Raw genomic sequence first — 27,100 nt, 5'->3', positions numbered from 1 at the left:
CTAGAAATAAAATCCCGTGAAGACTGTTTCGGCCGGGCCCCAGCTAGAAATAAAATCCCGTGAAGACTGTTTCGGCCGGGCCCCAGCTAGAACTAAAATCCCGTGAAGACTGTTTCGGCCGGGTCCCAGCTAGAACTAAAATCCCGTGAAGACTGTTTCGGCCGGGCCCCAGCTAGAACTAAAATCCCGTGAAGACTGTTTCGGCCGGGCCCCAGCTAGAAATAAAATCCCGTGAAGACTGTTTCGGCCGGGCCCCAGCTAGAACTAAAATCCCGTGAAGACTGTTTCGACCGGGCCCCAGCTAGAAATAAAATCCCGTGAAGACTGTTTCGGCCGGGCCCCAGCTAGAACTAAAATCCCGTGAAGACTGTTTTCGCCGGGCCCCAGCTAGAACTAAAATCCCGTGAAGACTGTTTCGGCCGGGCCCCAGCTAGAACTAAAATCCCGTGAAGACTGAGTCATCAACCAAACTCACCCCCCACCCTCCCAGCGCAGCCGCTAAATTGACTGAGGCAGAAAAATATTGGTTGTATAGGTGTATGTAGGTTGCAGGATTCACGGCACCTTTCCTGGGGCAAAAATACATAGATTTCGACTCGGTTTTTAACATTATTTAATTAATTAACTTAAACCAAATGGGAAATCGATGACTCGTTGCCTTTGCGCCATAAGATGAGCTGTGAGAAATTTGGAGGTCCTAGGTTGAACGGCTCGGACGTCTATAGAGAAACAGACGCAAGTCAGACAGAAGACACTTAGGAATATAGTATAAGGATAGATAGATAGATAGATAGATAGATAGAAGATAGATAGATAGATAGATAGATAGAAGATATATATATATATATATATATATATATATACACACACACACAAAGTTTATTTTTAGATATTTATGAATTTTAAATATGGAGTACGTCCTTGAGTACGCCTGTACTGTTGATATACATATTAAATATGTCACTTCATTTCTATTGGTAATGCAGATGTAATTGTGTAGCGATGCCACTGATGACAATGATCCAAACGTTTTGGGAAACAGTTGTACTTTTACTCGGTATTTATGTACGCTGTATATATTTGGTTATCTCAAATGTTAATAAATAATTAACATTTCATCGATATTGCATAGTTTATTTTACTACTTTTCTTTAATATCAGATCCGTATTATACTCGAAGCTAACTCCTGGCTCCCTTGAAATCAGGGAGCCAAAATTTGCCTCCGGCTCTTAACAATTTTGGAGCCAGAGCTGTGGAGCACTAGTAACACAGCCTGATGTACAGTGCCATTGTCCTATTAGTGTGAGTTATAGAAAATAAAATTCAGATTTTCTGAGAGGTAATGCATGTTTATCCCTTAAAATATGAAATTTCAGACTAATATTAAAGAATACCTTTATTACAATGTAATTTCTCACAAAGTTGAAAAACTTAAGTTAAAACAAGCATTATAATACAGATTTTCCTGTAAATATTCCATTTCATGAATTAAAGCTTTATTCCTTGTATTCTAGTCCTAATGACTCAATTATAAAGCAATACTTGTCAACCAATTCTTCAATCTAAAATAAAAAAACAAAATGCAGAAAAAAATCAATGTTTGAATCAAAAACCTTAATATTAGAGAGATTAACGCGGCTGTTGCTTTAAAAACAAAAAAAGGGATGTGTGCTTCACACTATAGTGCAGTCTACACATTATCCCTACAGTGGTTTTGGTATGGGTTTCAACTATTATCAATGATACTAATAGTTCATAAGCGAATTGCACAACTTTACAAATACAATTAAAGAGGACTGCAATTTCTTCCATGAAAACCCTAGATTTCTGCTTACATGACTTTGCTAACAAGATTGATAGCTCAGTGGAAAGTAAAAAATATGAAGGGAATTTAATTTTTTTCTCATGTAGCTTAGCAGAAATAGGAATTTCATTTTTTAGTTTTCTTTGTAGTTACGTCAAACCAATAAATTATACTTACAACTTTTTTAGTTGGTTTACCAGCTCCATGCCCAGCCTTGGTATCAACTCGGATCAAAAGTGGATTTTTCTAGTAATAAAGTAAAGTCACTCAATACTATATGCAAATTAATAAATAAAACAATATAAATTAGGGTAATAATATTTAAGATCTAACATTGCAATTATCTAACAGTTCAAATCGGTTAGACTAAGACCATATAGAAACATTTTAAAACCAAAAATTATTTATATTTACCGCACTGATAAGATGTTAAATACTGTGTTTTTTTAACTTTTCACAAATTTCTTTTACTTTAATTTCATTTTACAAATCCCTGGAGGATTTTAATCTGCCCTCTATCATGTGTTACGAAAGATATATTCCATATATTCCATTGATATTGGAAAGAATTGTTTTGAAGAAGGGGAAAGCTCGTTACCTGAGAGCAAATGTCAAGTAAGTCGAGATACGTGACTATTGAAAGAAATTCAAAATAAGAATCCTTGAGTGTTTTTAAATTAAGGTGCCTCAGTACAAAATTTTCCATCTATATTTTCACTCTATTTTGATCAATTTTCATTATTAGATTATCATTGTTATTATGCTAGATTTCGAACTTAAAACTGCTTTTATACAAATAGGGGTTTTCAGACTTGCTTGACTCTTGCTCTAAGGTAGCGAGCTTAGGTACCACCTTCTCCTTATAAATCTTCTCTTCTAATTTAAACACCTTTGAGATTTGTAACAGAAGGTCTTTTAGACCTAGGCAAAAGGGATAAGGTGAAAATGTTCCCATTTGGTTTTAATGATATCAGTTTAAAAAAAAAAACAAACCTGTTTTGGATTACTACCAACAATGCTTTGCAGCCTGGCAATATATTTAAGAGAATGAAGAGGCACTACTCTATCATCATGATCAGCTGTCATCAATAAAACAGATGGGTATTCAACAAAATCCTCATCTTTCTTTGATCCCACATTATGTATAGGAGAATACCTTCATACATAAATTAAACAGTTAAAACCGTAATTGACTAACATAGAAATTATGGTCTTCACTACTATGGATAAAAAATCTCACCAACCATATGTGATTGAAATGAATGGATCATTATGTAATTTAATATCACTAGAACAAGGAATCTATACATGTATACACTTGAAATGTCTAATGATGTATTGCCACTGTCCCAAAAGCGCCTCGAGAAACTACTATGAAGAATGTAAGATGTCATGTGTTGTTTAATAATTCACTGACTGGCTGCTGTCACAGGAAGAAAATCAAAGACAGACACTTAGAAAGTAGAGTTGCCAGGAAATAAATTTAAGACACCGATTAATTCTAACACGGAATATCTTAAGATAATTTGTCACGTTCTTCACAATACTGGTCTAGTTCTGTGTAAAATCATGATTTAAATGGTTTGAAACAAATTAAAGGTAAGTGAACTTCTATTAGAAACCACGTTAATATCAAATATGGGCAGAGTTTAGCTTAGCACTACGTGAGTTAAAAACTCGACTGTTTCTATGAGACATTCGAAGTGTACACATACAGTTTCCAGCTAGAATTTATTATAAGTGAACGGGTAGTAGGATGATTCCTTCAGGAAAGTGAACCATTACAGATTGTATATAAAATCCTTTACACTGTTGGAATAATCCGATGTCTATCTACTCATATTACAACTACTCTGTAGGCATGGAAAAGAACTTTTACACTCTTTTTGCATATTCTGTATATATTGTTTTGCTATATAAAGCAAAGGTTGTAATACTTTTTATTCTCAGTAGTTCTCCGAACTCAATAAACTAACAATGTTGTGTTTATCTCCTTTGCGTTACTTAATTTACAACTATGCCCTAGCTTAAATTCTATCATACACTAATGGATTTAAACGAAATTTTTATTAAATAAATAGAAATTTAATGTATTCTTATTTGTAAAATTTATAAAAAGCCTTTAAATTTCGGATCACTTTTATCCACAGATCAAATTATCTAGTACATTTATTTAACTTCAAGGATGTTGAGAAGATATTAACTACAAAAGATTAGATTTTACACCCACATTCATATTGACAAGTCAAAATTTATCAAAAGTATTTGAGAAAAATCGTTGGTTCATTTCTTAAATTCTACTTACTTAAAAAGATAATGGAATTGTTCTTTGTGGTCGGAACTACCATAATCATCGCACCAAGCGTGTCCAATAGTAAATTTATGAAATCTCAGCATATCTAAAACACTAAAAATAAATAATGGTTTTGAATTTTATTACAACTGCATTTCTTGCAAATGAGCTACTCATTCTTACCCAACTTCAGCAACAGCGCAGCCAAAGAGATCTGGTCTTTGATTAATACAAGCACCAATCAGCAATCCTCCATTTGACCCTCCATTAATAATTATTCTGAAATGAAAACGTAAGTATTCCAGGAATTCTTTACTAGAGTGCTAATAATAAATACCTTCCACTAGAAGTGTATTTTTGATCAATTAAATACTGCGCAGCACATTGCATATCATCAAATGTATTTTGCTTTGTTAATAGCTTTCCTCCATTATGCCATGCATCACCATATTCACTATAAGTAAATTACAAATAATAAGTTATTATTATTTTTGACAAACAATGGCACTACATAAAACTAGACGATCGTTACTCATTAATCGATATCATAATCAAAATGCCCAAGAGGCCATATCTATAGGAGTAAAACAAGTGTTCCCCATAAGCCAGTTCAGATTTTGGTTTAAAAAAATTATCATTAATGGAGAATGGTGTTATATACTTGGTTAAATAATTGTGAATTTCTTTGCTCTCTGGCCTCAGACAGGTTCAGAAAGGCGGGTGCATGTTTTTCTCACCTTACAAAGGTGACAGAACCCTTTAAAGCCAAATAATTGTATACCATGAATTTAAAAGCTCTTATGTTTAAAAAAAACTTTGGATAAAAAAAGTAGCTCCCTACCCTTGTGAAGTGTCAAGTTGTCACACTACATGTGGTGTTCATACACAGTAAGTCAAAGTTGGAAAAAAGTTAGCACCAGAAACAAAAATTCTGAGGTTGTATCAGTTTTAAATTTTTAAATATTTATCTATAATATGGCAAAAACAAAAGATATTTCAGCTACTCAATAGAGGGAAACAAGAGCTCCCGCTTAGCGAATATGGACATTAGTTTCGTTATTTCCAATCAGTGGAGACTAGCAAAGTAGACCAGATTAATTTATCATGTACTCAAACATTCTCTATTCTCATACAGATTTATCCCTTTAATGAGTTCAATAAATCCTGGGAAATAATCCATAAAGGGGAATTTTCAAAAAGCAAATACTAATTCTAGGCAATTCAGCTAAGAAAACCACTTCTAAGAGATGAGCTAGGAAAGATCCACATGCTACACTCCAGTGATTGGAGCAGTCATTGATTTGATATTGATGTGACATGATTTGTTCTCCTTAGATCTAGGTCAATCTTTTAATATGTGAGCATGCTTTTAATATTTTTCAAAATTTTATATCCCTCAATTTCGTCTTGTGAACTCATCTTTTGTGAATCTACCTCAAAAAAAATTAAATTCAACCTTTAAAAACAAATAGTTATACTTCTGTTTCCAAGTGTTTAAACAATTTGCTTATAAATGCCAATTTATATTTCATTTTTAAAAAATTTATTGTAATTTACTATTTACCAGCTTTCCTTACAATTTACCACTTCAGAATTAACACTGAAGTCAGAGCACCATTTTATAATCAACATAAGGTAAATATATTGTTAAAAGAAATATTACCCTCCGCCTCTGAGATTTGGTACTGCCCACACACCGTCGAGGTGTTGCATCATCAAAATTCTTGATACACTAAAACTGGGCTGGATACTTATATTAAAACCACCATAGCCATAGAGATAGCAGGGAGACGAACCATCTAGTTTAATATTCTACAAAAAAGATTATGTAAATAATAATAAATAAGTTTTAAAAATATTCAATGGAATAGAAATCTATTTATTTTCTTTTTAAATATCTTAGAAAATGTAAATATAAAAATTATGATGATTATAGCTAGTAAAAGTTTGTCATAAAAATATCTTAAAGAAAGTGTCGGCTCAATGTGAAGTAACTTTTTTCCCAATAGATGTCACTAGCGTTGAAATCAAAACAAGATACTTCAGCTCCATTTTGACATAAAAGTATCCCTTGCGTAAGTTGCGTTGTTATTTGTAAATTTGTAAGAAACTTTAAATTACACTAATTTTTTAAAAATTTATTTTATATATGATATACAGGGTGTTAACTAAAAAACAATACAAGGACAATAAAACCGAATGTATTTTAGTTAGGAATTTGACAAAATAAAGTTTCATGACCTTGAACCATGTCTTCAAGGTCATTGAAAATTTATCTTGATAACTATTAGAGATACAAAGTTGGTTACAATTAGAAAAGTGTTCCCCTTCACATTTTAGGTGTAAATAATTTAGACCCTTCCTTATTTGACCAATAACAAGTCGAAAGAATATAGACAAAAACATGAAAATAATGTACCAGAGACCAGGTTGAAGGGCTAGTAACTTGATAAGTACTCATGCTATAGTATCAAAATTTGTTAGACATACTCATCTAGTAGGAAATCTTTAGAATTTGCAAACTCAGATGACATCCAACTCATGGTTAAAGGTTAATCAAAGCTTATCTCAAGAGCCAATGGATTTAAAGACATGGTTCAAAGTTGAAAGGTTTTTATCATGGTGTATTGCATTGGGTTACAATAATTTAGACTTAAAATTTCAATTTACACTTTTTTTTAATGGTTCTAGAGATAAATTTTAAATGACCTTGAAGACATGATTCAAGGTCATGGACATTTTCGTTGTCAAATGACCCCCTGCACATTCTATGTGTCCTGAATTAGAGAGCTGCAACGGAGCGGAAATTATTCCGTTTCCGCGGACTCCGTTCAGTTCCGCGGCGCTGGAACGAAATCGGAGCTAATTTATAAGAAAGTAGAGGAACGGAACCGGAATCGGAGCAAATTTCCGAAAATTTGTTGTAACAGAACGGAATCGGAGGAAATTTCCGAAAATTTGTTGTAACGGAACGGAATCGGGGCAAATTTCCGAAAAATCGTTGTAACGGAACGGGATTGGAGCAAATTTCCGAAAAAACGTTGTAACGGAACGCAATCAGAGTAAAATTTTCCAAAACCTTTGTAATGGAACGGGATCGTTGCAAATTTCCGAAAAAAACGTCGTATATTGAAGCATGGACACTGTTTTCATTTCTCTCTTGGCTGCTGATCGGGTCTCCCACTTTTCCAGATAGTGAGATCATAATTCCCTTTCTTCACCGGCTCGTGGGAAACATAACTGCAACTGAAGCCTTTTTCTCTACGACTACGTTGCGTACATCAATGCGCAGTATTGCAAAAGGTACAAAGGCCGTTTAACGAAAAGGGGGAATAAATTGGCGGGGTGACCCGGCTTGCGGTAAAGTTTTAGTTTTACATTCAATTCAATATAAATAATAATTGTTTCTGTATTCAGGTAAATAAAATAATTTTTCCTCATTTTTCAAGACTATAGACTCTTAAACGCGCCTTCCCAATCGACCGAGATTACCTTACAGTCTACGGGGAGGGTGATGAGAAAACCGGTTTTGGGGGGATGAAATTTCTGCGGTAGAGGGCTTGCTTGTCTGTACGATAATGGCGGCGCCCAGTAAACGTTTCTAAAAAGAGTGTACACCGAGGGAAAGCAAAATATAAAACGGGAGCGGAAATAAATATTAAGTAATATAGACGATTAATGAAACTGAGCGGAACACGAACGGAAATAATATCGGAGAAACAAACAGAGCGGAAACGGACGGAAAATATTGACGATAAATGAAACGTAGCGGAAACGGACGGAAATAATAGGCTAGAAATAAACTGGAGCGGAAACGGACGGAAATATTGGGCTAGAAATAAACCTGGAGCGGAAACGGACGGAAATAATGGGCTAGAAATAAACCGGAGCGGAAACGGATGGAAATATTGGGCTAGAAATAAACCGGAGCGGAAACGGAGCGAAATAACGGACGAGAAACTAAACGGACCGGAAACAGACGGAAACAACGGACGAGAAACAAAGCGGACCGGAAACGGATTTATGTACCATACCGGGAAACAAAACGGAGAGGAAACGGTATGGTATTTTCGCTGCTCTGCAGCTCTCTATCCTGAATGTTTCAAATTCCTAGCTAAAACACATTTTGAGTTATTGACCTGGTATCGTTTTTTAGTTAACACGCTGTATAATTACAGTTTTAGTCCACTAACTTGTAAGCAGATCATAAATAAATTGTCTAATTATGATACTCTACAAAGTTTCTCTGACGACGTTATTGTTTCACTATTTTGTATTTTACCTTCTTTTGCCATTAACAAATGGCACCATACTCCAGTAAAGTCGTTTTTTTTAAAGAATCTTATAGATTCATTGCCATCTCTAATAACAAGGGCTTTATCATATTACCAGGGCTGCAGGGCAATAGTAGAGCCGACAGTTTCTTCAAAGGGCAATGCAACTCAGGATGCAAGGGTGATCAATGGATCACTTCTTATAGATAAAAACTGTGTCTGCGCCACAAGTTCTGATTTTCATAACTTGCATTGAAATTTAAAATTTATGGAATAGAAATACTTAAGTTGTTGAAAAGCAGATATACGATAGTGCTGGTTAGGAAGTATAATCCAATTGGCAAAGGAATGTTAACTAAAATAACTTGGACTGATGTTCACGCCTAATAATTAATGATCGAGTGAAAGTCGCAAGTTTCAAGTTAGTTTTAGTTAATTTACCATCTATAATAGCATATGTAACATAATCGCTGATAAGTAAGCAACTGTATAAGAAAAAAATGTAAGGAGACCTTGTTTCACATGGACCATACAATTAGTAACATAATTCTTATATTCCTTGTGCTATTGAAGAGGTTACCATGTAAATAAAATATGGTCATTGCAAGGCACGAGCTAAACTATAGATTGTCAATTGAGGAATTTTGTGCATTTTCAGATCACCTTTTCATTCCAATAAAGAAAATACCTTTATGACACACTTAGGAGGGATTATTATGTTACATATGATAATAATAGTGCCAAGTGTAATAACATTTCTTTGATCAAGAGATTCCCTAATCAAAAATTTGTTATATATTTCTAGGAGTTAACTAATATAAGAAAACAGACCTTTTTATGAATTATGAACATAGGAATCTTAGTTTCATCTTTACTGGCATAAAAAATTTGTTTGACTTCAAACTCATCTGCTTTGAAGCCAGGTACAGTAATTTCTTTGAAAATCTGTGACAAATAGACAATTAGATATGTATGTAAAAACATCCAAAGAAAAACAAAATATAAAAATATGAGCTAGGTATAAGAGAGTCAATGATTTATGAAATCAAATAGCATTGAGCTGACAAAAACTAACTTCCACTCAGGACATAAAAAAATATTTCAATTTAAATTTTCAGAAAAAAACTTGATAATCTTTCAATGAGGATCATTAGATAGATGGCATAAACTTATTGGAAATAAACTTATGGGTAACTTTCTTGATATTTATGAAAAATGGTTAATGTTATTCTGCCTAGTAATGTTGTTAGGGAATATTTAACTTATGCACTCTTTGCCTAATTTTTTAACCAAAAAATACAACAATAAAACTGGTAGATAAAGTAAAGAAATCTACAAAGATTATTTGAACACCATAAAACATTTTAATAATTAAAAACTTGCTTATTTATAACAAATAGCTTTTGACAGAGGTTTCAACCTAAATTCAATAACAAAGTAATGCAACCACACTCTGTACTCAAAAAGCACCTATTAATCGTAGAATATCCCTCCCATACTATCCAGGAGTGTCTCCCAAATTGGGTAACATAATTTCAAGAGACACTAACTGGGGCATTGCTTTCAAAACTTTAAATAAAATAGGTAACTTCTTCTCCAATCTTAAGGATAAAAGAGTTCTACTGGATCATCCTGGCGTCTATAAAATCACCTGTAACTGTGACAGTTGCTACATTGGACAAACTGAATGTTGTATGGCAGTCCGATTAAAAGAACACAGAAGGGATGTCAACAACAACAACTTTGAACAATCAGCGCTAGCCAATCATATTAATTCGAATCCATCTCACACTATACAATGGGATGAAACTGTCCTTTTGTTTAAATGAAAAATTAGTTTGCACCTTGATATCGTGGAATCTTACAATATAAAAAAATATAACAATCATATATTAAATAGAGACTTTGGCCCAAACCCAGACATTATTAACTTCTGGAATGCTTTACTCCCATATTAGTGTTGGTAATAAATAATTAAAAGAGACAATCATATTTTGGCATTGTACATTTTTATAATATCTATATGTGTAGATACACTTACTGTATCTACTCTGCGTTTCTCCCCACCCATCCCCCCCGTAGTTATTTTCTTCGGTTTACATTTTTTGACTTTTGTTCATTAGACTTCTTATAGCATTTGAGAACAGCCAGATTGCCAAACATGTAATGCCGTTTTAATTCCTTCTTTTTAATTATTAAAATATGGTGTACAAATAATCGTTGTAGATTTCTTTACTTTATCTATTATAATACACTAGTTCTGAGCAGGAGCATAGGAATCAGGGGGGGCAATGTTCCTCCCTAGAATTTTACTGGGAGGGGCAACTAATGTTATTGCCCCCTCCAACTTTTTGGTAGTTGAAATCTTCGCAACACTCAAATTATAATTTTAAAAGCATATAAAGCTTATTGAACCTCAACTGTGTTTAAATTTCAGTCTTTTCCCGCCAATGTATATAGTAGAAAAATGTGCAAATGCATTCGGAGAAACTACACTCCATTAAAAAATTCAAAACCATTGGTTTCACTTTGCCCCCTCCAACTTCTAGAACGTTCCTACGCCCCTGGTTCTGAGCATTAAGCCATAACAATAAAACTGGTATTGAAATAGCATAGATGCCAAGAACTCATATCAGAGGCTAAAGCACCAGTTTTGGCATCTCATCACCTAGTTTGAAGTATTACGTATAGTTCACTATATTTATGTACATTGTGATAGTAACATAAGGTGCACTTTTTATAAATAATTAATATAATTAAAAATTTAAAACTGAGATGAAGCAACTACAAACTAAAAACATAAAAGCAGTTAGCTTAGTTGAATACATACTTTTGGTTTCAGCTCTTTTTGAGTAAGATCACAATAATAGATAATTCCTGGAGATAGAAATGACATAAACTTGTAAAGAATCTAAAAATTAACAAGATTTATTTAACAATTAGTCAGTGAGACAAAATAAAACCAGAAAAATAATGAATAAAAAACTACAAACTCTATTAGTACTTTCATAAGTCTACAATATAATTCCATACGCGATACTGCAGGATAAGCATTCCAAGTTGAGGTATGGATTCCTGCCTTCAGTTAAAATATTGAATGTAAAGAATAGTAACTATAGACTTATGGTATCTTCCCATCATGTTCGAAATTTTCATACTCCAATTTTGGCAAAATATTTGCAAATTTATCATAAATTAGAATGTGTATTTCCTATAGTTATCTTTAACTATCCCAATACAAAGAGTTGTTGGTAGGGCCAAACAACAGAATATCTCCATAATATCTATCCCTAGAATTACATGCGCAGATTCAAATGTGTGATTTCAACCTCTCACCCCAAGGTGATAATTACAAAAAATGTAGTTTTTTTTTTAATTAATGGGTTGGGTGGTGCACTTCGACCAGAGGTCCATTGTGCAGCCCCAACCTTTTAAACCTGCAAAAGCCCAGTCTATTAAACGAAGCGCAGGATTTGCTTCGCCGAAATATTGGAAAAATCGCTTGTTTCCTGCCTGTGCATACCAAGATGCTCAAACCTTTGAGCCCCATAAAAATAAGAGACACAAAGGACACGAGAGGAAGTTTCCTCCTCTGCAAGGCATGCCTTGCACATAGGACTCTCACTGATGCCAATCAGATGCTATTGGGTATTGAAATAGCAGCCATGTTGTCAGAACCCATCAATAAGATTGGTAAATGACAGAATATTGCCTAAATAATTTGGTGTGACTACTTTCCCAATTAGCAGACCTCCACCAGCCATTATGTAGTAACTGAAATATCGTTAAACAAGTCCTGTACCTTCCTTCGCGTGAAAGGAACCAGGCTCGTCTTATCAGGATTGACGGTGAGGCCAACCTTCCTACACCAGCATTCCACAGAGATGAGAGCTTTTCTCATCATAGCCGAAATGGTTTCTGGGAACTTCCCAGTAATAATCATTGCGACATAGTCAGCATAACCAAAGCCACGACAGCCATCCCTGTGAGAGAACACCCCCTTGAGGGCAGCACTAGCTGGTGGTGACCCTCAGTGATTCGCCAAGCCAGGAGGCCGTCGCAACCCAATCCGTCAACATAGAATCAATCCAAAGACACAACATATCATTCAAACTGAAAAGTTTGACAGAAATAAGAATGACAGCCTTTGAGACTTTATCAAACGTCCCCTTGATGTCCAGAAAAACAGCTAACGTTATTTCTTTGAGCACAATTGTACGTTTAAGGCAATTAATTATGCCATGAAGGGTAGTCTCAGTAGATTTGCCCTTTTGATAGGCATACTGAGCATCAGAGAGGGGTGTAAGACTATGAACCTCCTCTCTAATGTCTATCAACTAATTTCTCCAAGACCTTTTAGGAGAAATGAAGTTAGACTGATTGGTCTAAACGCCTTAGCCTGGAGATAACCTGTTTTCCTGGGTTTAGGTATAAAGATAACCTTTGAATGCATGCCCGAGAGCCATACAGGTCCTGCACAACACAGGACAGAGAATATCAATTCTCTAATGCAATACTACGGGTGAGATTCCATCCGGCCCAGAAGCCTTGTAGGGCGTAAATGACTTTATAGCCTACATAAGCTTTGAGTGAGTGACAACTTGTTTTGCAACTTCCCAATCTACCTTTTAAGTTCTTATGAACCGAAGAGGAGGATCATGAGAGTCATCTGTATCAGTGACTCTGGAGTCTAGAATGTGAACCTTGAGCACTTGTGTTAGTGTCTCCTTTCCAGAACTGGAGTAACTACCATCCTTCAACTTGATAGTATCCAGATGTTTGGTATTGTCATGAGCCATAATTTTCATTAGTTTGGCTGTAGTGGGAATATCAGAGATACTCTCACAAAAATCCCTCCAGGAAGCCTGATGTGTTACATCTAATAATTAAGGCGGAAGCTCTTACCTCGTTATCTTTTCTCCTGCCAGAATATCCAGCAATAGAGCCAACATCAATTGGAAAATTCATAATTAGCTTGCCAGTTTCCAAATCACACAATTTTAATATGTTCTAAGAATATTTTTTAAAAGAATGTAAGTAACAACAGTACAATATATAAAAACAACAATTTTACTTTCTATACTAACTTTAACATCCTTCATATAGCATAGCACCAGTTTGTTTTTGCACACTGCAGCAGCCCAATCCAAAACATCTTTAGCATGCTCAGGAATGAGATCAATCCAATTTTCCTAATTCAGTGAAATTAGAAGGGGAAATTAAAGAACTGCTAACTGCACATAATTTTATAGAATCTAAGTTAGTCACCTATCAACTAATGTAAAATTTTATTTTTATTCATAATGTCAAAAGCGACATAAGACCCAAAAAAGTGTGACGGTCCTACCTTTGTGCCTTGAATATCTACTGAAAGCTACTTTCACTGTAGACTACGAAACCAATTAGATGGCTATGCATTGGAAGCGTTCTCTTTGATATATGGGATAATTTGTCTTGGCACAATTTTCTCTCCTCTTTAGTCGCGAATAGAGATACGTTCTAAAAAGCCACACTAGTGGGGCGAAAATTTTAAATTTTGATGTTGTATTCTTTTCTTTAACTAGTTTAAGTATCACAAGATTGGTACCCAATCAATTTTGTTTGATTAAATTCAGATAATATTGAATCTAGACCAGTATGTTAAATAATTAAAAACAATTTACCTCTTTAGGCATATTTAAATCAATTTTGACAAGTCGATAACGTGGAGCATGACAATTTGTCCGAAAAATACAGACTGATCCTTCATTAGTAACATATTCATATTCTGAATTAAACTTGTCCACAACACAAGTCATATCAAGAGGTCCTAAATAGAATTATATGAATTAATACAATTCTAAGTATACAATATTGACCTAATATTTCAATTGCCAATTGAGTCATAAAAATACAATATTGATGAAATTTGTAGTGCTTGATAACATTTCTTAGAAATGGATTTGGCCAAAAAAATTAAAGAAAAAATATTCATTAGCTTTTGAAATGCAACAGTCAAAGGTAAAAGATTTTTAACTGAATATTGATTTAAATTATTTTGTTATGTCTTATTAAATTCAGACTTCAAATTCATATTCGCTTGTCTGATTTATGTACTTTCTTTTAAGATTACACAGCTCAAAGGGTTGAAAACCAAAAGTGGGTGTCAGGAGAAAAGTAATAATAATAATGATAATTATGATAATAATAATAATAATTAATAATAATAATATGCATTTTTAATCCCAAGAAAACTACACCCATATTGGTAAGTCCATTCTTATGAAGTTATTTTGTGAAAATTATGTTACACGTTGTCAGATGCACAAGCGAAATAGAGAATATCCCACTAATAGTTGTGTGGTAGCCTCCCTGGCTAAGTTAGATCACTTCAACTTTCAAACAACCATTAGTTGATAATTAAAAAGAAAAATTTATTTAAAAAAGATTTCTATTGATTTTTTTAAGGTTTTATGCTGCCCTTACCAAAAAATAAGCTGGTTTAAATAGCTCTTTATATGTACTAGGTTAGTACCTAGTTTTAACCTTGGATATGTCTCAAGTACCATAATAATACTATGTAAATACTACCTTTCATAACCAGCTTCATACCATATTGACAAAATAGTTTGGTTTAAAACTAGGTCAATACCTATTTGATAACCTTTACATTACAAGGTCGCTACCCAGTTAAACTAGGTCAATACTAGTCTTAAACCAGGTTGATACCAAATTTATACTAGGCTTATACTCATCATTAATTAGTTTGATACCCAGTTTATTCCAGGCCTATACCCAGTTCATTCCAGGCCTATACCCTACCTAAACCAGGTTGATACGCAGTTTATTCCAGGCCTATACCCTACCAAAACCAGGTTGATACCCAGTTCATTCCAGGCCTATTCCCTACCTAAACCAGGTTGATACCCAGTTCATTCCAGGCCTATACTATACCTAAACCAGGTTGATAACCATGTAATATACCAGGTTGATACCAATTTCATACTAGGCCTGTTACAATGTTTGTCATCAAATGGACCTATCCATACAACATCAACTTAGAGCAATGCTTGAAAGACCAAACTTTTATAATATGCTGCAGAATCGATTTCGGGAGGATGACAATGGAAATATTTCTGCTATTTACAATGGTTCTTTATATCAAAAGTATTACGTAAATAATGGAATACTCTCAAACCCAAACAATATCTCCTTTACTTGGAATACAGACGGGGTTCAATTGTTCATCTCTTCAAAGAAAACTATGTGGCCAATATACCTTGCTATCAATGAACTCCCCTATAAGGAGAGAATTAGGCAAGAAAATGTTATTGTTGCAGGTGTATGGATTGGGGTTACAAAACCAGTTATTAACAGTTTTTTTAAACCAATGCACCATTCTTTCAAGAAGCTTTCTGATGGTTTTGAAGTCAGATCACCAGATCAAAATGAACCATTCATAATGCAAGGTTTTGTGCTATGTGGAACTTGTGACTTGCCAGCAAAAGCTATGGCATTAAATATGGTTCAATATAATGGAGCATTTGGTTGCTCTACATGTACACAAGAAGGTGAAACATATTTCATCACAGAAACCTCCCATGTGCACATTTATCCATATCAACATGCTACAAATCTAAGGACTCATGACGATACTGTAGCTTTGGGTATAGAAACAAACGTTTTGGGAAGGTCTCTATTAGGGGTTAAAGGTCCCACAATTTTAAACAAAATGGTTCCCGATATTATTAAATCAACATCAGTAGATGCCATGCACGCTGTATTTTTAGGTGTTACCAAGAAAGTTCTTTTACTATTGCTAGACAGTCAGTATTCTGCACAACCATACTCTTTACATAATATAAGGCCATTAATTGACGAAAGATTGCTTTGCATTCATCCACCTTCATTTGTTCAACGTCTTCCTCGGTTCACCCAAGATATTCCATACTGGAAAGCTTCCGAATTTATGTTATTTTTGTTATACTATTCTGTGCCTGTCTTGCACGATGTATGGCCACCAGTTTATTTTAATCATCATTTACTTCTAGTGTTTTCAATGTATATTTTATGGAAGTCCGGAGCCTCAATCGATGAATTGCAAATAGCCAAATCACTACTGATAGAATATGTTTCAGACTTTGAACAGCTATATGGTAGACGACATATGTCAGCCAACATTCATGGGCTGCTTCATTTGTCCGAAACATATTCTACCTTAGGTCCACTTTTAGAAACTTCATGTTTCCAATTTGAGAATTTAAATGGAAAATTAAGCAAAATGTTTCATGGAACGCAGTCTATCCACAAGCAGATTGCATGTTCTGTATCTGCTTTTGTCAGCATACCAATTTGGTATGAAACATTAACTATTGGCTCAGATTCCCAGTATTTTTGCAAAAAGATGTTAGCAAAAGGAAAAAGACACAAATTATCTGATCAAATTAAAGAATGTGTTTCAGTTGTAGGTGTAGCTAAAATTGTTAATGATATACCATTTTATGTTCGCCAAGCACTACTTGCTCATTTGGATCAAATAAATATTTTTCAGGTTTTCAAACGACTAAAAATTAACAATGTGGTGCTTGAAAGCGAACAATATGTAAGATCCAAAAAACGCAACACAATGTACGTAAAGTGTAGTAGTCCAAATGAAATTGTGTTTGGTAAAATTAAATATTTTGTAAAACACATTCCCAAGTGTACATGTCGTGCAAATTGCATATGTGTTATTGCATATTATGCAATAATCCAACTACTAAAAATGTCAACACCTTTCCAAAATGGTCCAAATAGGGAAAGATATTTTGTAAATCACATAAGAAAGATTGATAGCGAATTGACAATACAAGCAATCAATATTGCTGGTAATTGGAATTTTTTACCATGTTTTTTTATAATTCCTGAAAAAGAGGGAACAATGTTTTTGGTTGAGCCTGCCAATTTAATTGAAGCAAATTAATTGTATTTAGTTATCCATCAATAAAATATGAACTTCCTTTAAATCAAATGCATATAATTATAATTATTAAAATTTTAATAAATTAAAATTTTATTTTTCATATTCCCAAATTGTATTTATGTTAAGAAACTAATTTTCTATAAAAATGCAATTAATACGTACACTTTGAATAAAATTCATTAAATTAAGCTAGAGCAATATTAATTAATATGGCTCTAGATTAATTTAATTTATTTTAATCCATCAATCAAGTGTATATGTATAAATTAATTATGTCATGCTTTTTTTATTAGAAAATTAGTTATTTTTTAACATTATACGATTTGGGAATATTTATTATTAAATAACATTTTAAATTTAGTTAATTATATACGCATTTTTTAAAATAAAATTTTAATTTGCAATATGCTTATACCTTCTTGCAATCAGCAGGCATAAAATATTTTTAAATTACCAGGTGCAAATACTACGTAAAAACTAGTTTCATACAGTAATTTTCTGACCTAAAATCATTAACCAATTGAAAAACGTTATTACCATGTCGAAATCTATCAACTTGATGGGATGGTTTTTAAACCAGGTTAAAACCATTAATGTTCCACCTAATAAATTTAAAGATTTATCTGGCTAGGTAAGGATGATTTTAGTTCTAGGTATAAACCAGGTTGATTTTGTGGAAAAATCAAAATTCAGCTTCATACCATTTCAATACCAATTAACAAATAGTTCAAAAAGTATGAAGTTAGGTTGTGCCAGGTGAATACTATATAATAACCTTCTTATTTAAGGAAAACCAGGTTAAAACCTTAATAAAACCAACTTATTTTTCGGTAAGGGTGGGTTTTCATGACAAATTCATTAATAATTTAAATGCAGCGGTACCGTAAACTAAAATTTAAATAAATATTCAACAAATTAATTTATTAGTTAAAATTATAGTTAATAGAGTTTGCTTTGAATTGATATTGCTCGAGAACCTACATCCGAACACCTAAATATATATAAGCTTTAAACAAGAATGTATTTATTTGTATTCAGGGATAATTAAAAATCACTTGATTTAAAATAACCATAGAAGTATTATACCTTTAATTCCATTGGTCATTTTTTGAAGGTCACAAAAGTACAACAAATTATTAGTACATCCTTCTTGTGCATAAACAATGAGATATCTTCCACATTCTGTGACTTCTGAGCCTCTAAATATACCGAAAAATATACAATCATATAAGGAATTTTAATTTTAGTTACGTCAAAAATTCCATTTTAAAACGCTAATTTATAGTGATGGTAGGCATTTTCTGTTTATATGTGAAGCAGCTAGAAGTTTTAAGGAACAATACAACTTTCAAACAAAATAAAGGTAACAATTTAATTTTCCAGAAATTATAATTATTTCATAAAACAACAGGACAGGATTTCCCTTGAATTTTTTCATGACTTTCAGACTGTTTATGGGCAAGTTAATCAATTTTTTCTGTTGTTGAATATAAGTTCTTAATTTAAAAGTTAGTATACCGGTTAAATGAACACATTATCACAACCCTAGCACTTTTACCCCACCACAAATTAAATTTATCTTCATGCGGTTATACCAAGAAAGGGCCAAACTTTTCTAAAAAGGATAAAAAAGTACTATATTTGGTACACTAGCACCATCTACCTCAAAATTTATATCTCACCTAACCTCCTCCCACCTTCCCCTGATATATATTTTAATAATATTTACTAAATAATATATTTCCTCTAGTCAATCTTTCACTGACAATTTTGAGTCAAAAATATCCTATATAAAACCAAGTCAGGCGAATCTGGGGAGTCATACCTTCAGTATTATTCTTTAATTGTTTTAGTTATTATTTTTCTGTGGCCGCAATCCAACGTGATTTCGGAAATATGACAGTGAAGTGAATAGTTAATTGTCTTCGCGTTGGATTTGTGGTCAAGAATTTGTTATTGGGGCAATATCGTTGTTGTTTTCAGGACTGTTCGCAGTCGTGTTAAGGAGGAAAAGATCGCAACGATTGGGGAATGAAATAATAAACACATCTTTGGTATTTTATTTTTCTAATGCATTTTTTCATTTGATATAAGACAAACTCTTATATTCAAGATTATTTGTTAATGTAATTAACACAAGAGGCTAAAACCCTTCTGTCCTGACCTGTTTAAAAATATAGCAAACGAACTTAGCCCTTTAAAGCCCGTCTTTAGTTTTGGTTTTTCTTTCCCTCATGGCATGATTTTAAATGTCTCCTTTTCAAATCCATAGTAATCCGTATAACTTTAGCAAATCAAAATTAAAATAAACTGTTAAATCTTCTAAACGTAATTGTACCGTTATAAATGGTAATTGCAAAAGAAGTGACATCCAAATCTGTCGAATCACCTGAAGATGCGACCACCAAACCAGCCTTTTTCCCATAAATTAAACTCGGACAATCTGAGTCAGTTTAATTTTGATTGTGTGATCCATTTAGTCAAAGTAATTGATGATTGTTAGTTTATAAAATTCGTGATACATTGATTTTTGATAATAACAAAGCCAAATTAAATGATTCTATATTTTCTGTACTCATTTTTAATCTAATTTATGTTCAATAACAGAGTAAAAGTCAGCTCTAATATCCCAAACAACTAAATTTGATACCTGCGCGACACAGGGAAAATAAAGTGAAGATCATTTTCCCTCAATTTTTTTTTTATACAAGGCAAAACCTTAGCCCCAGGTCATCTAGCAACTTATTATGCCTTTAAACAGGTGGCCGGGTTACAATGCGTAGGAGGGTGGTGGCAAGCCCTACATGCCACGCAAGCCAACAGTTCCCTACACTAACTCTTACCATTAACCTCTACAGGTTTTTATGGAAGGGGAAACCGAAGAACTCGGGGGAAAACCTCTTAAACCAGTAGCAAGAGAACTTGCAAACTCAACACAGACAGAGTAGTTCCAAGTTTTCACCCAGTGCCACAAGTTGGGATCGAACCCGGCTACTCTTGCTGCGAGGCGCAAGTGCTGACAACTCCACCACCCCACTGCGTGGGACCAATAACCGTAACTTTAGTTATTTTTTTTATATCCCCATCCTTTCCAATTTTGTTGGCCACACACCCCCCTGAAAGGGATAGTGTCGCAACGTTAATAGTATTCATATCAAGAGAATCAACTCATTAGCAAAATCAAGCATTTTGGCTGAAAATAATTTCAAAATTATTATCTTACTATACAACTTTCCACAACTTTTACTTACACTGTCCAGTTTGGATTTTCTTCAAATGCAACACATTTAACATCACTTTCTTGAGAGGTTCCAAGCATGTGGTAATACACAGTGTGGTTTTTATTTGAATCGGTTTCAGTTCCATCAGATTTAATTTCGTTGGCAGGATACCGCTAAAAATTAAGATTGCATTCAACAAATATACAGATATACAATTGCATTGAGGAGTGTGCTATATGTAACGTTATTAAATATAATACAAATTAATTTTATTTGTGGAAAACCTGCTTATAAAAACTGCCAAGTGGGTGTGTACATTACTTACTGAATAAAAAAAACCTTTATTATCATGGGTCCAAGATATAGATGAAAATTTTACATTCTCTACTTTATCTGGATAATTTTCTCCAGTTGTAACATTTTTGACCTGGAAATAGAAATTGATTATAATTGAAGAAAAATAAAATATAATTTATAAAAATAGGTATAGTGCAAGCAAGAATTTATTTATTTCGAGACGATCCGGGGCCTTCATTGTAAATTTTTTAATGGCATAAATATGACAATAGTTGGTAGATTATCAAATATTCTATTGAAAAAATATTTTAAAACAAGTCTATGACAAATGCTGTTACTCTTAAAATTTGATTTGCTATTTTCAGTCTAGCTTATAGGTTGATTCGTGCATTCTCAGTAACTTAAAGTCAGAAATGATATGGATAATTTGATAAATTGCCCAAATGTTAGCTACAGGGTTGTCTGGTTTTTTCAAATGGTTTTAAATCGACATTTAATCCACATACTATGATATTAATAATCAGCAATGCTAATTCCCAAGTCATTACCCTAGGCCCAATTCGTCTTTTTGATATGGTTAAATACTTGTACAAGAGTAAGCTCTCTAGCAATTTAAATTAATTAAGATCAATTTAAAATTTAGTTTACATAACTGCTGAGCTCAACATTAATCATTTCGACAATAAAAATAAGGCATAAACCTTAACAAAACAATAAAATAAAATAACTTAAAAAAAAGATTTAAATCAAAATAATTGATTTTTCAAATAAAAAATAAACAACCCTGGTTAGCTCATCTTTGAGTAGTCTAACTGGATGACAAAATTAACCAAACATATCTTACATAAATAGTGTTCCAGTCAGAGCCGCTACTACTAAGTCCATACCCAAAAAGCTCTCCATCTTCAGAAAAAGATACTATACTTATAGAAACAGTTCCGTCTTCTGACAACAGGTTTGGGTCAAAAAATACTTGAGCCTCTCCATCCAACTTGTCTTGGACATATAAAACACTATATAAAAATTAATAATCTTTTTTCAGAAATAATCATTTTCATATATTATACATGACATTGCACAAACAAAAGATTACCAATCAAAAATGTTTAAATTTACTAAGTTAATAAAAAACCTATGGACTGCACTGCAAAGAATGATAAAATATGAGAATAGATAGAATGGTCCTTAATGAAAAGGGACCAAAAAATTAAACCCTGAACAAAAAGGTCTACGAGCAAACATAAAGACGCAAACCTCAGATTAAATAGATTTTCGAGTACAAAATTAAATAAAATCTAAATAAAATAGCCAGAAATTTCAACGGCAGATTGGCTTTGTCCTATTTGAGACTCATCAGTAACGTACATGAAATCTGGCTTGCTAAACTTTTTGTGTTTAGGTTTTCTTTTAGGTACTGATGAGTCCCAAATAAGACTAAACCGGTCTAACGTTGTAATTTCTGCCTATTTTATTCAGTTTTTTACTCTCAAATTAATTGATCAGATGATTGTGTCTTTAAGTTGGCTCGAAAACCTATTGGTACGAGATATTTGTAAGTTTTTTAATTTCTTCAAATTTGTTTAGGGTTTGGCTTTTTTGTCACTAATCAAGATGGACTATTCTACTTATTCGCCAATTTACTAACATTAATTAAAGTTAGATCTGAAGCTGTAATCTTTAAGAGACTTCTTTTCTTTAATTACTCCTAATTAATTTAATTAATGAATTTTTGTTAAATAGGAAAATTGTCGATTCTGAACATAATTTTCCATTTATCCAAACGTAAGCGTTTTCTCCCTAAAATAATGATTTCCATCCAGTATCTCATAAAACTGAAGTCTTCCAATGCCTCTGATATTTTTCCTCTCCCACCCCACTCATGCTGAAGAAAAATTTGACCATGTTGCCAAAATATCATCTCAACACTTGGTCATTAACATATTAGATGAAAGATACATTATTATGTATGACCCAAAGAAGATTTGTTGCACTTTTACAAATAGAACGTGGAATATATTTATGCGAATCACTTAAAAGCCACAAAAATTTCAAATAATACGATTCATAATCATGACCACCAAACCTTTGATTTTGAAGACCAGTGTTCATGTAATAGAAATATCTTGAGCCTCTTTTAAATGGACAGCCAAATTTTGGATAGTCCCAGAGTTCAGTTAATCTAAAGAGAAACACAAAAAAATTATGAATATTTGAGTGGCCTTGTGAAACCCTTTAGTCTAGAGACTTGATTATTTCACGGAGGAAAGTGTAACCCTCATTTCTAAGTTGTTCTACGAGTTTAATTAATGGGTCTGGTTGCAGATTCTAACATAACCCCCAATCCAGCAACTTCCCAATGGATCTATAGTTGCAGTTTCTAACATAACCCCCCCCCCCCCCCTCCGCTTACGCAACCTCTAATTTTCGATTTTTTTTTATGGGTAGATATGGTTGCCGATCATAACATTAACTCCCCCCATTCCAGCAACTTCTCAATGGGCCTAGTCGTAGTTTCTAAAATAGCCCCCCAACTTGTGCAACTTTTAATTTTTCTAAGAGTTTTTTGATGGGTTTCTAACAAGGACCCAGTCAGTTGATAGTAAAATGTATGGAAACTACAAAAAATTTCACGGACGCATTCCAGGTCAAAGCACCAAGGTCCAACCTAATCAAGTTATAGGTTTTGACCAAAATTAAGTAACAGGTGCAATTATACCCATAACTATTCTCCATATTGGCATCACAAAAATTACGAAATTTTAAAAATATCTGATATTTGGTTTAAGTTGTGGTAAAATGTGTTATATCGCTCATTTCGAGACTATTGAACACTTAAAACTGCAAAATCTCTTATAACTATTAAACCATTAATCAACACTTTCAATGATGGAACTCTTAGCATTGTAACAATTAAACAGGGTTGGCTGATTTAAATCGTAGTTAAAATCAAGATTTAAAGTGTTTTAAAAAAAATCATTTATTTAAATTACACGATGTACTTCAATGGGGATAAAAATTGTAAAAATGAAGGTTCTTAAAAAATTAAAATACATCTGAGCAAACTAAAATATTAAATATTAATTAAATTTAATTATGATTTCATTTAATTCAAGATTACCTAACTGATTAAAATATCCATTAATTATACAATGAAAGAGCCAGCCATAAATTGTATAAAAATCAATAAATTCAATAAATTAAAAAAAAAAACAGATTTCAATCATAATAATTGATTGATTTAATTTTTATTTAAAAAAAAAGTGCCAGCGCTGCAATCAAACAAAAAAAAAATGCTTACATTATAGCCTGTTGAGTCAGGGTTGCTACAATATTTCCAGATTCCAATTCCCTAACTTTATTAAGGCCAAAATTTTTATTTTATACCTTCAAAAAGTGTCAAGAGAAAATTGAATTCCCGGACCTTTCGGGCCCATTTTTAAATTCCCAGATGTGTGGCAACTCTGCGAGTTTATTAGAATACCCATAGAACCAAAAGCTATTTCCATTATAATGGTAAGCAAGAAACATTCTCGTTTCAATCTGATTATCTACGTTGAAGTTTACTACTATGAAAAAGTTGTGGTCATAAGATATAGATATTTATAAAAGGAAATTACACAGACCATATGAAAATTTGCAGTTACATGAACAAAATATTTTGCTAAAACATGTATTATCAAAAATGTGCGATAATAGCAATACAAACAAACAAGCATGACCAAACTTATTCAAATGTCAATGTCCCAAATTTTAACTGAACTAGAAAAGTAAAGGCATTCTTTAAATCATTCCACGCTGCAAAAAAGGTCATTACGAAACAGACAAACTTATTTATTAATGCAAAATAAACTAACCTCTTAGTACCAAAAATAAATGTTAGAATTGCTATAAGTGTGGAGTCCAATGCAGTTTATAAAGATTCCACAGAATCGATGAGCCCCAAAAAGGCAAAACCTATCTGCTTTGGAATCTCTGGCTACAAATCTGTTGTTTGGTTTGTCATACAACATCAGATTTTGATGGCTGACCAAGCACAAATGTCCTCTTTAAGAATGTTGTGTAGTGAAATCGTTATTAACTGCAGTGCACTGCTCAGTTATAGGGCTATATATTTATTTTTCTTAGTTACAGAAATCGGCCAACATTTAAGAGCTAGGGTTCTCGCACAGTACTTAATTAAGACCTCCCAAAAGGGTGATACCAGTTAGAAACCCTCGCTATAAATTTTTGGTTTAAATCTTAAGAAATTTAATTCTTTCACGAGGTGAGAGCAAAAATGTACTAGCCTTTGTTTTAAATTAAATTTATATTTGCAATTGTCAAGGTATGGAATTGTGATGCTATTCTGTGCTTCAACAAAAGCCTTTGTTTCAGGTGAGTTTGGGTCCTCAAGCCACCTGTATGGATCAGGAACCTACAAATGTAAAAAAAAACAACTTAATACTTATTTAAATGCTTCTAACGCATATAAATTGCAATATTGATATTGTGATAAAATACATTATCACACCTTAACTCCATGATAATCATCAACTGTATCATCTTTCCTGGCTTCTGGGTACTTGAAAGTGGTGGTTTTCATTTTTAACGGCGTTAGAATTTCGACCAGGTATCTCCTGGGAACAAATAACACTTTCTTGAAGGGAATAACTTTATTAAAAACTTTAAGAAAGTTATGATGAGTCAGAGATTTTGAAAGCTCTCTCCCAAAAGAAACAAAATTAGTTGCAGCAGACGACATTTATTTGATGGATAACAGTGATGCCAGTTTGCGAGAATGGAATTTTTCTTTCCAACCCTTGAAATTTCCCTTGTTGGACTATAATTTTCCTAGTTTTCCAAAACACTAAAAACAATGATATTTGCGTAAAAAATTACAGGGAAAGTTGTAAAATAAAAAAAACAAATGTCCTGAAGAAAATAATACTTTTATTTTCATCTCGCAATGAAGAAAAACTAGGAACAATTCTACCAGTCAGACTTGGAATTAGCGGGAGTCTTGGGGCCAATGGCTCTTAAAATAAGTCAGTGGGCTCTTAAAATAAATCATTCGAACGGGGGTTGCGAGCCACCAGGGCTCTCAATTTAATTAAAAAATATTTATGAAACATTCTACAGAAATTTCTGGAACATGATTTGTACGCCGTTTTTGAAACTCTGTTTTCCTACCCTATACGAGAGCTGGATCTAGCGTTACAAATGATTATGTGTGATATTATAATATACTTGCTTGTTTTAAAGTGATAAATGTTATGTAAGTAACGTAACCATTTTTTATTTTCCTATTTTCCCTACCTAATTTTAAATTCCCCCCCCCCCCAATTTCCCCTCCCCCGCTTGGGCCAGTTGCTCTCAATAAAAATAAACTTAAGGCGGGTCGGGGGCCCCCGTAAAAAATATCACTATTTCCAAGTCTGCTACCAGTATGCAGTTTTTTCTAGGGATAGAGCAGGAAAAAGACAAAAAGTCGTTCGGACTTGTTCCTATGGGTCCGTTATTTAGCAGACGACTTTCCCAATAGCCAAAAAAAATGCAGGGGTACCAGCTAAAACAAATCCAACCAAATACTTATGATTGTCTTTCATAAGTCAATTTAATGAAGGTGTATAATTTTTTATGTTAGCTTTGAATAAAATTATTTTCCCCTCGAATTTCCCTACATTTAGCTAATTTTTGGTCGGATTTCCTTTTTTACTAGTCCAAATTTCCCTAGATGTGGAAAATTTCCCTCAACTTGGCATCACCCTAGATTCGAAATCACGGCGTTTCTCGAAAACGCGTTTTCTCGTGAGGCTTTTACTGAGTTCGTGCCGGAAGTCGGAAAAATCGGGCTCCATCAAAGATATAAGAAATGTATATAAAGGTCTAGATAAATTTCGGGGCGTCTAAGCCTAACATAAAATACGGAATTGACACCTAGCAGACACCGAGGAAGGCACGTGACCAAGAGCGCGAGCTCTCTTAGCATTTTAGTAAGTCTTTAGACACCATCTGTTGGTGACTTTTAGTATAATTTTTAAATAGGAGACAATGGCTTTCTTACCGATAGATAGCGCCTTATAAGGATAGGCTGCAGAAATGGGAAATGAGCATTTCCCCAACTACTCATTTCCCCAAACAAAAATGGCCATAACTCCAACTATTCATTTCCCCAACTAAGCATTTCCCCAACAGGTCATTTCCCCAACCGAGCATTTCACCAACCAATTATTTTACGAAGTTGGCGTAATGAACAGTTGGGGAAATGGGTCGCCCACTTCCCCAACTCG

The 27,100-nt window shown here is 33.4% G+C and overlaps 1 protein-coding gene across 1 annotated transcript; it reads right to left on the bottom strand.

Moving 5' to 3' along the window:
- Nucleotides 1-1,379: 1,379 nt before the first annotated feature.
- Nucleotides 1,380-25,561, bottom strand: LOC149955626 (prolyl endopeptidase). Its single transcript, XM_090165341.1, has 19 exons — nucleotides 25,342-25,561; nucleotides 25,118-25,245; nucleotides 22,915-23,010; nucleotides 21,676-21,844; nucleotides 20,860-20,961; nucleotides 20,565-20,707; nucleotides 18,400-18,512; nucleotides 14,036-14,181; nucleotides 13,460-13,564; nucleotides 13,278-13,382; nucleotides 11,203-11,283; nucleotides 9,204-9,317; nucleotides 5,762-5,910; nucleotides 4,436-4,552; nucleotides 4,282-4,377; nucleotides 4,111-4,212; nucleotides 2,799-2,961; nucleotides 1,983-2,051; nucleotides 1,380-1,563 (listed from the first exon to the last, which is right to left on the bottom strand). The coding sequence occupies exons 1-19, from the start codon at nucleotides 25,411-25,413 to the stop codon at nucleotides 1,498-1,500; spliced, it is 2,136 nt and encodes a 711-aa protein (XP_090021467.1). The 5' UTR covers nucleotides 25,414-25,561; the 3' UTR covers nucleotides 1,380-1,497.
- Nucleotides 25,562-27,100: the final 1,539 nt, after the last annotated feature.

This window comes from Leiobunum rupestre, chromosome 2, assembly GCF_980474605.1.
Source record: "Leiobunum rupestre chromosome 2, qqLeiRupe1.1.hap1, whole genome shotgun sequence".
NCBI lineage: Eukaryota > Metazoa > Arthropoda > Arachnida > Opiliones > Sclerosomatidae > Leiobunum > Leiobunum rupestre.
This window is presented reverse-complemented; position numbering and strand designations above follow the sequence as displayed.